This window comes from Copidosoma floridanum, unplaced genomic scaffold (genome assembly GCF_036245765.1).
Source record: "Copidosoma floridanum isolate Cflo_tuat_1 unplaced genomic scaffold, Cflo_Japanese_pri ptg000004l, whole genome shotgun sequence".
NCBI lineage: Eukaryota > Metazoa > Arthropoda > Insecta > Hymenoptera > Encyrtidae > Copidosoma > Copidosoma floridanum.
The window spans coordinates 7,429,130-7,445,162 of record NW_028321881.1 but is presented as its reverse complement, the minus strand read 5'-3'; the positions used below and the strand labels follow the sequence as shown (position 1 = coordinate 7,445,162).

Sequence of the window (16,033 nt, the reverse complement as noted above, 5' to 3'; positions counted from 1 at the left end):
TATTATTATGTATTTTTTCTTTAAATATATTCCTTTAACCTGAAAATAAAGGCTTCACAATTTATTTATCCACACGGAAGTAAATGAACGAACAATAAAACTTTATTTTATGTAAATTTTAATATTACTTTTTAAGCGCACTGAGTAGCACGGTATCACGCAACGAATTTGTGTCTAATTATTTTGATTGGAACAGACAGCGGCATACAACATTGGCTTCCTTACCTAGTATAGCAAGAAATCTTTCTGTTCCCTTACGTTTGCCTACCTGTTTCTTTACTTTCCTGCCACTGCCAGTTGAAAATTTTTTTTGTTTTCCTCTCTTTCCCCGTTTTTTATGTTACCAGCCAAGGTATTGGCTGAGTTTGGGCACGGGGAGGTACCGAAGGGCAGGTAAGTGAAATTGTAAAGTGCGAATAGCACTAGAGCACTGACGGTGGGAGCAGGAAAGAGCCCTTACGGCTCTGTCCAATCAAAAAGGACGAAGTCATTTTTTTTGAGTTATGGATATAAAAAAAGTAAAGTTTTTATTAATTTAATTTTTGTGACACATCTACATGATGAGATGAACAGATAATCCTGCCCCACCGGATAGGCACGTAGTTTTTTTGTTGATTATAATATCGCGCAATTTTCACTGCATTCTTAATTTCCTGTTTAAAAAAAAAAAAAAAAAAAAAAAAAAAAAAGTTTTTTTTTGTTGTCGTTTGATTTATAATTTGATTGAGTTAAGGCACTGTTATCTATTGCTGCAGTCAGTTTCTTTTATTTGTTTTTATATCTGACACCCAGGAATATATCGATACTGGTTGTCGTAAACTACTTTTAAGTTCAATTGTAAGCACAGGCGAGTGCACCTGCACCCTGCCATCCGACAGTAGGGAATGCTAATAACTAGTGTTTACACTGACACCACACACGATACCGTGACAGTACACCGCTCGTCACACCAACAAGGCCGTTAATTAAGGCCGACCAGTATTTCCTGCTGAATCCTGAAGAAGTAGACGATCTGCTACACTATACGCAAACAAATACTCTACGTCATCCTACACATCCGTCCGGATAGGGCAATTAGCTAGATTCGAACGCACACCTTATAGGACATAAAAATCAGGGTGAAACCAGGGTTTGCGAAGGGGGATTTGTGACGTGACGAGTCACCGTCACAGTCAGAATACCGGTTTTGTGATAGCAGACAGGAGGAGAGGCGGTACAGTGCGCACTACCCCTACCTTATCCCAAACCCATACATAGGTATCCATCCCTACTATGGGCAACACAACCGATTCCCGACTGTGGGTAACACCTGGTGTGTGTGTGTGTGTAACAACGCAACACACACCTGTGTAAGTGGCTGAGGTGCCAAGGCAGCACGGATCAGCGGGCCGGGAGGAGAGACACTCTCTCTCTTGTCTGCTCACCGTAAAGTCGTACTCTGATATACGTCGGTTGAGTTTTGCGTAAGCTAGTGAGGCGAGCTCGGTATCAGGTGACAACAGGAGACGCAGCCACGGCTACCTGTTGCTGACCCGACCGGTTGCAGGCGTATACACGCGGCTTCTGCTGGGACTCGTGCCATCCGAGTGCTGATACCTGCCAGACGGATCTCCCAGTGTCCGTGGTCAAGTTGCGGTGTACCTCGCCATAGGAGTGTTAACGGTAGGCCTGTGTCCCTTAATCCTGTCCCTACCGTGAGAGCACTGTGCCGAACAGCAACTGCCGGACCCACAGGGCCGAATTGTTAGTTGATAGGTCTTGTCGGATGGCTGGACGCTGACATTCTTTTGTGTGTAATACATAGTCATTGCTATAATAAACGCATTATCTTTGTAGATAAATAGATGTGTTTTCTTTAATAGTAGGTATTTGAATGCCAGTTACCCACCTATCCTACCGGCCCTTAAGGATAATTATTAATAAATATAAGGTGAACAGCGTCTTGCTGCTGACTGCAAGGCGAGCAAGACGCGACACCTCACAACCTTTACCAGCATACCACATATAATTCATCGTGAAATTTGACGACTTCTTAATTTTGTGCATCTGATATCAACACGTATTTTGTTGTAAAAGTTTCTTGACATAAGTACAAGAATTTTCTTAGTAAATGCAGTCGCTATCGGCTTATAACAGGTACACTCTAGGCTAGAAGCTCATAGTTCACTTCCACCATGGCTCTACAGTTAAAACCTGATAAATTGCATAAATAATATCAATGGACTTATTTCAAATCGAAAATTACATCTCAATTCCATGTATGGACCAAAAATTCCAATATAATGCGGTATCAGAAGTATGGATGGTAACAGAAACTCTGAAAAATATACATAAAGGATTACCGCCACATGTTATAAATTTGAAAGTAGATGCTATTGTTAAATTAATAAGAAACTCGAGTATATTCAATGGGTTGTACAATGGCACTAGACAACGTATGCCAAAATTATTTAAATATAATTTAGAAGCAGAAATAATAACTGGTGAAAAACTGGTAATAAAGTTTTCATTCTAAGAATCACGTTAAATACCAGTAATAATTTATCTTTACCGTTTATTATATACAGAAAACAGTTTCCAATAGTTCTAGCTTTCTTCAGGACAATCAATAAATCATAAGATTAAACTTGGGATAAATTAAGATTTTACTACAAAAGACCTTTGTTTTGTCATGGTCAACTATACGTATTGGTATCAAGATGTGAAAATTCTGAGAATATATTTATACAAAATGATTCGGAGAATCAAGCAAATATGAAAAACATTGTACGGCAAGAAATTTTTGATCGTTAACTATGTTATTATTTGTTTGTTAAAGTTTATTCCTTACAATTTTTTATTTCTTAGTAATTTAGTTTTTCAAAGATATAGAATGCATCTTAGAAATTAGACTCAACAAGTGAAAACATAAAAGAAACGTATATACTGAGGTACGGTATTTCCAAATTCTTGCATTTAAAAAAATAGAAATGCTCGCATTACAAAAATTTTCATGCAATCTATAAGTTTTACATTCATCTTATAAATCTTGAATTTTGGTAAAAAATTCATTTTACAAAATCGAAGAACAGGATTGCCTTTAATTTCGCACTAGAAAATTTTATAATCACAAAAATCGTCGTATATTTTTAAACGCCGATTTCATAATCATAAATTTTATACTTTTATTTTTTATGACAAGTACCATATTGCTGCTATGCAATAATAATATTAAATATTGATTACTAAATATTTTAGTTCATACGATTATACAGATGTGTACATTTTTCTCTTATAAAAAAGCCTTCGTTATAAAATTTCTATCTCTGAATACTTTAATTCCAAATATAAATTGTATTTATCGTATAATAAAATATTGTGTTACAAAACTACATGTTGTATGTATATTTTAAGTATATTGAAATATTTTAAACATCATTAAGAGAAGAAAACCATTATTTTGTAGATACTGAATTTAAATCATGTGAAGTTGTTGAATTTTTTAGTTTCAAATATTTCTTGGGGGGTTCGCTCGGCCCATTTATATATTTATGTTTGTGTGCCCGCACGCGCGTGCAGAGGTGACTTATGCGGACAACCACATGTATGTAAGGGTAATTATGAGGACAAAAGTGGAATTATGTGGACCTTCGCATAATTCTACCATGTTATTGATATATATCTTAGAAGCCCGTGAAGTCCACATAAGTCACGTTTTATAAACATGTGTGTGTATATATATATATATATATATATATATATATATATATATATATATATATATATATATATATATGTAGGTATTTATGTTTCTACGCTACGACTAAGCCGGTGCACTTGCTTAAGCTAATTGAGGTCCAAAAATTTATGTTACACTGATTTATACAAACAATTGTAGTCATTCTAAAAATAGTAAATTATATCTCAAAGGAGAAGCTACATCCTACATATCCTACCTATAAATTTATTTATTTACTATCCTTTATCATGTATCCTAAGATGAATCGTTACGTAATCAAAACATATATTCTTATTAGTAATTTTGTGATTAGTAGCAATTAGTTATAAGCACGAGTAAACAATAATATTAAATTATAAATAATTATTGGGAACAAATTTAAAGAGATATTACAATTTTACACTGGAAAATAGCTGTATGTCTATTGTTTTCCTTAACATTAATCAGACAGAGTGGATTATTTTACTTTTATGGCAGCCAAAATTAAAAAAACTTTTTATTTGTTAGATATAAGTCTTTCCACAAGAATTGATTGGACATATTTGTCATATCAAATGCACGAAAAGTAATTACCTTTTTTCGGGGCAGTATGGTGAAAATTTTTGTATCCCTCTGCGTTACATGACCAACAATTAGTGCATGTATTAACACATGTATATATTATAGCTAACCTGGAAGTATTCAGAATGCGTAAATCACGTGTAACGTAAGCAGTATGTACAAGTTTATGTATTTTATGCACACGCGTATTCAAATACGTAATAATAATAAAATTTTTACTATTTTAATACCGAATTCTTGAAGATCTATTAAAATTTACTTTTTCAGTTTCTGTTGTACCAAATGGAATAAAATTGTAGTTGGAAGTTTTACTGCTGCCGAGAGCTCCGAGACTTATACCTGATTTGTATTTAACGTTTTCGTCCAGCATGTAAGTCAAAAAGTGTTTAAAAATCACAAAAATATAATTTTCCTCTGTCTAACTTTTTTGTTTTGAATTCTTGATGAGAAATCAAATGCAAGAGTTGTACATCTTGTTGAAATACCAGTTTTTTGTATCAAACTTACTTAGTTATAATATTAAATTTTTGCTACGAACCACAAGAAATGCCAAAAAATCGCAAAATAATCGATTTTTCTAACTGTACTGAGTTGTTTTACATTTTTAATGACAAAATTTCCATAAAACTTATAGATTTTCCGAAATTATCACTTTTTGTATCTGAAATTTTTGTCTGTAAGATAAAATTAACGCTGTCAATCGCAAACAATGACAAAATAATAGTTTGTTCAGAATGCATACAATTGACGCTTGAAGCAAAGCTAACGGCGATAATAATAATGTTCTGAAACTTGCTTCTCTTTGTCCCGTGGTATGTACCGACTTTTTACACAGTGTGGTAATAACAGTTATATACTCCCTTATATCAGTTTTACCTTATGAGCAAAAACGTATTTTTTGCATAAATGCAGCCGCATATTTTTTTTTATTTTCAATTTCACAAATTTAACAGTTTTTAGTTTCACCTCCAGCAGCCTTGACTTCATTTTCTGTTTGCTCAAAGTCAGAAATGTTTTCTATTTTTTAAAGTTTTTTAATCTGCAGTGCTGTGAATTTAGTCGTTTACAGTGTTTAAAATTAATGTATCATCTTATATGCCGTCTTGCTGTTTCTTACGTATGCAAGTTGTGAAGTGGATATTGTTTTTGTGAACTTTAAGGCTACCTTTATATCATGTAGCTTCTGTATCTGCGTCTTAGCTCTAAAAGCTTGTTGTTTACATTCCGTACAGTCTAGTAGTATCAGCAATCTAAATTTTCAACTGCTGAATTCTTTTCCATCAAACACGAGAGTCACGACATCGTCAATTTTTGTTCTGTCAGTCATTTTTTTGTCTTTTATGTGATTAGTAGACTCTTCTAGAGTTTTTTTTAATACAAGTACTTTCCTTGTTTTTTTCACGAAACTTTTTACTGGTTACTTAATTGCATTCTTTGTCCTCATCAGTGAATGGACACTTTTATTATCTGTGATTGCTTGCATATGATTCCTTTCATTTTTTTGTGTTTACGATGTACTAAGACACCTTAGTATAAATTCAATCTTCTCAAGTTGTACGAACAAAACAAATTTATCAGAAAAAGATTCTTCATTATATAATGAACGAGATTATTATTTAGACAGGCTTAACAATAGGTTTTAAACCTTACAGTTTGCTAAAAAACTTAATACATTTATCCCCATAAAAGTAGGTAACAGCACTTTCTATCTGATCGGAATTGACTGTCGTTGAATATAGTATTATTGTAATATCAATTTAGAAAGAATATATTTTATTTAAATTGAATAAGTAAAGAAAGAAAAAATAGCAGGTTGATTTTTAGTAGTTCTGTGCTTATTAACGTAAGTAAAATCTATACTGAACAAACAATAAAATTTTTGCAATTTTTTTCGTTTTTTAAATGAAATTATTTATAACAAAATTTTTCACGAATTCTATAAAATTGATGCAAGGAAGTCTCTTTCCATGAGTATTAGTTGTAGTTATACTAATTTTTTTGACTGTAGAGTACTTCGAATATTTTTTATCCAAATACCGTTTTAAAAAAAAAATTTTTTTTTTCATAGATATTTTTGTAACCTACGTCAAACTTTGAGAAATATTCTAAGCAGACGATGTAAGTCCAGTAAAGCACAAGACAAATCGTGAAAGGGGGCAGTGGGGGCCAGAAAAAGGGCGTGGAAGTTTGGGAGAACAAGGGAAAATCGACTCGAGAGTTATTGGGCCAAAGTAGCGGAAAATTAAGACAAATTTTTTTTATTTTATGGAGGGCAGTGGCGATGCAGGAAGGAGGGTATTATGTATAGTGCCCCACATATTGAATACATGGTATAAAAACATATATTAATAGAGCTTCACCTCTCATGTTCCAACCCTTAACATTCTATCTCAAAATAAGTACCGTATGTAAAGAATCAGCGAAACATTTTTCTTACATGTTATATCCTTGAATACGATTGAATATATGAACAAACAACTAGAATTTATTTATAAAATATATATTTCTAAGTATCTTGGAAAAAAAATTAGATTCATGAGCACTTGGATTAAAAGTAACACTTACGTCTTATACATAATTAATGTTTTACACAATTATTAGCTACGTTAAAATTTCATCGTTCATTTTTTTGAGTTAATTTATTTTGTTTGTCACGTTTATCCCTATCCGTTCAGTGAGTTCAATCATTTTTTATTTGTTTACTTATGTAATCCACTTTTAAATCCCCTCTGAAATAATAGTAGCCATGACGCACAGTGGGATAAAATGAAAGAATTCGTTCAGAAATCAAGTATTTTTAGATAGATATGGGCTAAAAACACCATTTTTTTCAAATTAAAGTGAAGGCCTATTTGAAGAAAAAATAACTTTTTACAAATACTGTAATAAATGATTTTTATATCTTACTTTGTCAGTGTTACAGTTATTTCCAAATAATTTGTAAAAAAAAATTTATGATTTTTTAATCAAACACCCCCTCTTTCCTTCTCCACTCAACAAACCATGTAATCTGAGACCGTTAAAAAACTACTAGGAAGCTTTTTAACTGGGATTTTTTCGTCTCGTTCCGTTCAAAATAACTAATTAAACAGAAAAGTACAGTTTACAGGTGGTAATGTGGTCAAACGTTTTCAAATAAAATATTATGAAACAAATTAAACATTTTTTTGCCGCAAACTGTCTGCATAAGTTTGTAGTAGTATAATTATATATCTTAAAAGCACGTACGCAAGCATAAATAAAAGTTGGTTGCGGCTGTAGTTCGTAAGGCACTACTTTGGCAGCTTACACAATCTACTTTTATCCTATTTTACGGAATGTATGTACCATGTTATGGGGTGCTTGCGAAGCGGATGGACGAAGAGGAAGCTTCGTCCTCGATCGGGCCTGTGTTGTCCCGATACCCTCGGCCACACCTCCTCGTAGTGTAATACACGTGGATCTTATCCGTCAAGATATGGCTGGGACTAGGTGCTGCGGTTAACGTTATCGTCACCTCTTACGACGACTTTTGTACACGATACACCGGGAGAAAAACAAGGCACATTAAAAATAAGCACTCACGAGTAATGTTTTAAGTAAAAGGAAGTGTGTATTTTAATTTTAAGAAAATGCAATATCTATTTGTGTATGTATTGTTATATAATGTCTCATTGTTACAACAGTTATATTGGCTATAGTTGCAGTGTAAACTGTAGCGTAAAATTACACAGGTACACAAGTCACATTTGTTTCTCATTGAGTCTTATTTAAATAAATAATAAGTACCCTTTTTAACAAGAGACAGACAAAATCAATCAACTTTAACTTTGTTGTCGACTTAATAAAGTTCCTCAAAGTATCGATTTTACAAACGACTATTATTCCTCTAAGAAATTGCGTTCAAAACTTTTTAAAAACACAACTTAAACTAAATTACCAACACTTTACCAAGCCAATGCTTGAATCACAAGATTTTCATATATAACTGTGCGTACACTGTTATTTAGCTGTCTGCTATCAAGTCAAATTTGTGTGTCATTCAACTAAGTCAGTTTATTTTTGTATAAAAAGAAAGTAAACTGCTGTGTAGACAGTTAATTTGTATTTATTACTTGATAATTATTTTGAAGTGCTTAAGATTTAATGTGCAAATCATGTGTACATGTGGTCGACTTGCATTGAACAGTGAGTAATATTTTAAAGGTTTAATTTATATAATCATTTATATAAAAATTAATTCATCTTGAAGTTAAATATTTGTAACTGCACGTGATGAACAATCATATGTGCACATCTATATTCATAAATTGAAAGGTGGTTAGGGTACGTCAATTGAAGCAATCTGCAGGGTTTACCAAACGTTCCCTGACGCTGTCAACGTAAGGTCTCAGTGGGTTAGAGAAGCAGCCTAAGTAGGCCCTATTGACCGTCAACTTACGGATTCTGCTAAGGTAGAGTTTGCATAAGTCAGTTTTTTCGTACACATGTATCAATAAGGAATTAAGATATACATAAAGAAATGTTGTCCACAAATATAATTTTAAGGGACATGGAAAGAAGAAATAATCATACCGACATAATAAGCATACAATTTAGATTCTCGCAAATAATGCTAACACCATAATACTAATCAAATAACTCTGAGTATGCAGAGCATATGAGTAACAATAAAGTCCTGACGAATACAGCCATGCGGCCATGGTTATTTCACGTGTGATATAGCATAGCTACATGTCCGTGTGGGCGTCTGGACCCATAATAGAGACATAGCAGAAGAAAAAGGAACTATAAGTGAAGAGCAGAAAATAAATTATAAAGAAGCTTTCTCCAAGGGTGGATGAGGAAGTGATCAGTTCATGTCCCAAGGTGAAAACTTGCGATGTGACACATCCCTCGTATGATTTATTTATACAGTTAGACATAAATATCATGTGTATATTTTATAAGTATCTTCTCAAGGTTTTCCATGTAACAAGGCGTGTACTCATACTCATGTATGATCAAAAATTAATGATCATGGAGAAATATAAAGTTCATATAATTGTACCCATATTTAAACTTCAAAATCGTCATCAAGACATATAATAATTTTTAGCGTGAGTAACGATTCACTTACACTTTAAAAAAGTTATTTTACTGTTCAATGGATAAAAATATTTGTAAAATGACTGTTATTGTTGATATTTTAATTATTACTTTAAAACTGACTGCAACTATCGCTTAAAAATCTTTTCAATTAAGGGCAGTCCTAAGATATTTAAAGTTTACTACCTTATCGATAAGGTAACTTGAATTGTATAGCTCTATAACATTATTTATTTAGCGGCTAGCTACTTTTTCGAAAAATAAGAGCAGTTGCACATTTTTTACATTTCAAAGAACAAATTAAGCTCACACTCGGCAAAATTAATCGAGAATTCAAGGCAAAAAGTAGAAAATTAGATGTTACATTACAAAGGTATAATCTGATTTTCCACTTGTCTTTTTCATATTTCAATGAATCTCGCTGAAATCAAACAATAATTATTCCTAGTAGGTTCAGGAATGTGCATCTCTATTTTTCTGACATGCAAATATTTTAAATCACTTGATTGTTATAAGCTAAGTAAAATATCTGTTGATCGGTAGAATAGGAAACTGATTAATGCAAAGTAATATGTTATGTCTAATTTCATTAGGTGATGTTATTTTTGTCAGTAATTGACTACATAATTTTTCGAAAAAATAAGATTAGATGCATATTCTTTTATCTACGAGGAATAAATACAGCTTAATTTTTTCGAGATATATTGAAACATAAAAGAAAAATAAAAAATCATATGGCACCTTATCAGTCCAACATCTGATTTTTCACTTTTCACCTTGAATTCTCGATCAATCTTGCCAAGAGTGAGCTTGATGTATTTTCTGAAGTATCATAAATGTGCGTCTACTCTTTTTTTTTTTTTTTTTTTTTTTTTGATAAAATAGCTGGTTTAATAAATAACGTTATAAAGCTGTAAAATCAACGTAACCTTGTCGATAATGTAAGAAACTGTAACTATCTCCAGACTGCCCCTAAAAGTAAATTAGATATTTTTCTTAGAATCACTTTGTGAACCTTATTTATAATGCAAAAGAAATTGATTATTTAGTGATTTTTTTGCCATTTTATTAGCAAACTTATGATGAACATACATAAAATCTACTTGATATGTTTTAATTAACATCAAATAGTGCAAACGCATTTTTGGAACTTAATAGAGATCGACATTTGATGAATGACCAATCCAAACTGTGATTAGTTGCAATTTTAATATTTTTATTATAATTACTACGTGTAAAAATAACTGAAAAAATACACAACCAGTTTTAAAGAGTTACAAAAGTTCTAACTAATTTAAATGTGTCGTAAGATTTTATAGCAACCATTAAGAATATGAATAACTAGGCTGCACGCTTGCACTGAGAAGGTTCAAATGCAGATTTTGAAACACCTGAGTTGCTACAAGATGTGTGCACTTTTTGTATTAGCGTCAGTTGCCCCGTGGTAGAGGAAAATTTCATATCGTTAAAAAAAAAGATTAAGTGCAAGCTTACACACTGCATAAGACTTTTCTACCAGGTTAACGAGTTTGCTCGTATAATCTGTAATAGATTCGATCATAGGGACATGAAAAAAGATAAATAAATGTGTAACACGTAGCTGGCGTACTCAAACCTAATCCAATTAGGCTTTTAAAAGATTATTATCACTGTTTAAAAATATTCGCAAAACATTTTTATTCATAAAAATTATTTATTTACAATAATTTTAATTTTTAATGTTATTCAAATGTAATACTCAGATTTTTATTAAGTCAACCGAACAATAATTACATTTTTTTGATCCTCAACAACAATAGGTTAGAATCTCCAATCTCACAAAGCATGGTACTGATTTAAATACTCAAAACAATATTGTTGGTGTTATTAAACCAAATAATGAATTCGTTAACAACCATATTTATCATCATGGTAAACAACTAGAATGTCAAAATTATGAGCGTAATAGTTCAAAAGATTGTGAGCTGTACCAAAAAATTCATAATTCAAATTTAAATACCAACTTTGAAAATGATTTTATTGATTCACGATGTGACCCTCTTAAAAAGGAATGCTGTGAATTAAACCTCATGATCACCAACTCTCGATTGCAAGAAGAAAAAAAAGAAGTTCAATGTTCCAAAAGTCAGATAACTCATATAGATGTATTAAGGGAAAAGTTAAAGAGGTAAGTGATAGTACTTTTAGAAAATATCTTATAGCTGTAGAAAATAATGAACATCCGTAACAGAGGAAAAAAACTTTTACCATAATTATAAATAGTCATTTATGAACTTCAGTTAACTTTTTCTACGTTTTTGTTTCTATTCTTATGTGATTAACGAAGTACTTTTGTGGCGTTATTATTCAGTCTTTAACTCATTATTTTTAAGTATCGTTGAATTTTCATATCAAAGCCTCTTGATTCCTTTTTCCCGAGTAAGACTACATTTTTTGCACTCCCCTTCATTTCTGGATTTATGACAAGAAATTATAGTAAACAGTAAACAAAACAAAATTTATTTTTTGGTCGTTTTTTATAATAAAATAAAGAATTGGAATTTATTTCTTATTTTTTATGTAGCAAATGTAAATAGCGCCATGCTGTGGCAAGAGCGAGCGTTGGCACTGTAACAAGCAAACAATGTTTGCTTACATAACTAACAATAAATGTGTACCTCAAACTAAGTACCTTGTTTATTCCTTTACCTCTACATATTACATTCGGAACGAGGAATTGCCACTTTAATGTTGCTACGTAGTTATCGCTGAGACTACGTAGCGACTCATGACGCTGCCACCATGCTGCCAGTGAAAAATTCTATGAGCTTTTAAAGTCAACGAAGCTGCAGAAGAAATCAAACAAAGGCCTAGGAGATTTAGAACACTAAGCATCTCAAAGGAAGTTGAGTGAAAGTGAAAGCAGCAAGCATAAGGCATCAAGTGTTTTTGTTGGTAACATACAAAGCTTACAGCGTCAAATCATAGATACTGTGAGTATGTATGTCGTATATACTAAACGGGGCACTTGCATTGCATGAGTAAAATCAATCGCATCAATGTTAAATTTAGAAAGAGCTAGCCGAGTATCATAGGAAAAAAATATTTTGTACATAATAATGTATCGTGTAAAAGTAACGATGATCCAAGCGATAACTTGTATTCAATTTTGAATTTCATAAATATTAATAATAAACAATTTTTAATGCTGACCTTATGTTACAAATGTTATAGTTGAATTTGCAACTGATACAGACGTGGCAATTTCAGTAACATCTAAAGATTTCTATTTGAAAAATAGGATTCACTATTTAGAGTAAATCTCCCTCGCACCAGTTTAAGAATTATACAGGTACTGTGATGCAGCTGTTAGGCACCGGCAATGTGCATGTCGTTCATAAAGGTTACGTTTTTAAAATATAATTATTTTTGTTGCTAGGAAACAGTGTACTGATTATAGGTAAAGATTCGCTGTGGATATTAGGGGTAGTTAAAAAAGATAGCAATAAAAATGGTATCATTGAAATCGGAGTTTCACTAAGATTTTTCTAGTAAGCCGGGGTTATATATAATTCAAGAAGTATAAAATTTTATAAAAGAAAAATACAACACAGGTTTTCTAAAAAACTCGCACCGTACGATATGCTGTTAGAGAAATAATCCAAAAAAATCACATTGCTTAGTGAATAAAGAAAGACTAAATGCCAGTGCAATGTGGTGAACGAGCTTCTTCTATTGTTTCTATTTTTAGATGCATAGCCAAATAAAAACTTGTTGTTATTTTAAAGTCACATTCAACCCATGAATATATATATATATAAATATGTATATATACACACATACATATAAATCTGTATTGTAAAGTTAAATGTGTGAAGCATTTCAAATAATCCCCTGTGCAGAGCCTCACCCACGACTTGATAGGAAATTTATCTTATTTCTCTATTACTTTGACCCAATTAATATTTGTACATTAATTAGTAAGATATAAATACATGTGTATATATATATATATATATATCTTCCTACATTATATAGTCGTAAGAGTTAGAGCGAGGTTTTGCTCCCCCCCAAATAAGGTAGTTATTCTTTCATTTTCTTGCATTTTTCGAGTAATCCTACTTTTTTGCTAGCATCTTTGTTTATCTGGCTCAAACTGGAAGCACTTTCTATAGTGCTAAAGTTTAAAGGAAGAGACAACAAAAGGCTCCGTGGAACCTCGAGTGTAGTCACTCTAAAGACCCCCCACGCCCCGAGTCGTTCTCGATCGAAGGGACGACTCACACAGTCTCTCCTATTAGTTAGCTTTTAGGAAAGTACGAAAGGGACATAAGGAGCTTCAAATGTGTGAGTCGTCTATTTATCCCCAGTTGTGAACTCGCGTTAGAATATACAGCCATCTCACTTCTACAGCCTTCCTCCTCGTCATAATTACACTTTACTCGTAAAGTGAACATACCACCCACTTTGACGCAATATAGCGTCAACCAATTCTAAAAAAATACAGTTTGTTAATAAATTTTGAAATTGCGATATAGAACAGCTTAGTGTACGATTGTAGCTAATCCTAGACTGGCTTTGAAGGAATAAGCCAGCATTACATAGTGGAAAAACAAAAACAAACAAAAAATTACTTTTACAACTTTTTATCTGCTTGAATGAGTTAACTAATGTTACGAATTTCAAGAGTGAGAAAAAAAAGTGTAAAATAAAATAATAAAGAAACAATATTCAGTTTTGAACACTAGTTGAATAATGCTGATGTAACAAAAAAGAAACCTGTAGTTTAAAAAATAAGAATTAATTTACCTATCAAAGGTATCAAAAAAAAAAAAAACATTTTTTAAAGGAAAACAAAAATCGAGTATAGCTAATCTACTAACGAAAGCTAAACGCGATGCTAAAAAAAAATAAATACAGGCTGTTGCTGTAGCTGATACAACGATTAAGTTTTACTTGGCAGCTCAATTTCTTTATCCCTTGATAGACAATCTACAAAATCGGCTTCCGTTGGAAGTTTGATAAGCTTGACCACTGGACGCTTGAAAATTGCTGAGGCAGTCTTCATTGTGGCGACGCGAACAAGACCATCGTCCCCAGGATAAATGTCGACTATGAGGCCAAGTGGCCATTTGCTTGGTGGGCTGAGTTCGTCTTTGAGCAGCACGATGTCACCAACCTGAAGATTCAATTGTGGTGTTTGCCATTTATTAAATAACTGAAATTAGTGTAAAACCTTTTTTTTCCAGTGTGTCCAAAAGCAGTTGCGCATCTGATTCAGCAACCTCCAGCGACTGACATATTTCGGTACTGCATTGTCGTTCGAGTAAGGCTCCGGGTAAGACAGTAGTGGCGAGCCCGTCAAAAAATGAGCCGGTGTCAGTGCCGTCGGAGCAAGGCGATCACTAGCCAAAGGGCACAGTGGCCGTGAATTGAGGCAAGCCTCAATCTTGGCTGCCAACGTAGACAGCTCCTCGAAGGTTAAGGTCGTATCTCCAACGACTCTTCTAAAATGATGCTTAAAACTTTGGACAGCAGCCTCCCAGAGACCTCCAAAATGTGGGGCTTGAGGTGGAATAAAAGACCACTTGATCCCTTTAGTGCTGAGTTGATCGTTGACTTCAACAGTAAAATTTGAAGATTGCTGAAATAACCTTTCGAGTTCAGATGAGGCGCCCTTGAATGTAGTCGCATTGTCCGAAAAAATGACTGAACATGTGCCTCGCCGAGCGCAAAAACGAGCAAGAGCTGCCAAAAAAGCCTCTGATGATAAGTCCGACACGATTTCGATGTGTATAGCCCTGGTTATCATGCAGATAAAGATAGCTATGTAGCCCTTCGTTGATTTTGCGCCGCAACCCTTTGAAAAAAGTACAGGTACTGGCCCTGCATAATCGAGACCAGTAGCGGCGAAAGGTCGTGTAGGTGTCACTCTTGCTGCAGGCAGTTGGCCCATGATCTGTTTGGTGCCTTTTGCTGCATAATGAGTACATGTTACACAATTTTGATATGCGGAGGTAGCAGCGCGAAGTCCTTGCGTTATCCAAAACGAAGTATTGAGGACGGAAATCATAAGCTGAGGTCCTCCATGCAGCGTGAACATGTGAGTTTCCTGTATCAACTATTTGACCAATTTGCAGCTTCCTGGCAGGATTATTGGGTGCTTTTTACCCTCGGACAACGGAGCGTGATGAAGCCTCCCTCCAACCCTTAAAAGCCCTTGTTCGCAAATAAACGGATTGAGCCTTCGTAGACAGCTGCGCTTATGAAGTATGCTGCCAGCAAGCAAGGTCCGTTTTTCTTCTGTAAAGTGACTTTGTTGTATGGCTCTAAAACAAAATAGACGTGCTAAGTTCAACTCAACAACTGTTAATTGACCTCGCTGCTTGTCAGTTGGTTGTCTCTTAATATTCAATCGCCAGCGAACTATATATGCCAAGCTACGAAGTATTTTCAAAAAATTTGAAGTTTTTGACCCAACAGACAAACAAACAAAGCTCGTGGTAGAACGAGCGGTGACCGCAAGCTTCTCTTCTTCACAGAAATAAGCTTGCACTTCCAGCTCCGCCTGATGAAAAGATGATGGAAAAGATGACAATATCTCGCTGGTACGGTTTGTGATGAACGTCGGCCAGCGAGAAGGATGATTTTTGAGCCACTCAAGGACAACCTGTAAATCAGTCCAAAAGTGTATGCTTTTTGGTTGAC

The 16,033-nt window shown here is 33.6% G+C and overlaps 1 protein-coding gene across 1 annotated transcript in view; it reads left to right on the top strand.

Annotated features, from left to right (window-relative positions):
• Positions 1-16,033, top strand: part of Golgin104 (coiled-coil domain-containing protein 186) — a 315,912-nt gene that overhangs the window by 242,183 nt on the left and 57,696 nt on the right. Inside the window, exon 4 of the mRNA XM_089595915.1 lies at positions 11,146-11,513. Within this exon, the coding sequence (XP_089452041.1) occupies positions 11,146-11,513 (368 nt within the window). The remainder of the gene's footprint in view (positions 1-11,145; positions 11,514-16,033) is intronic.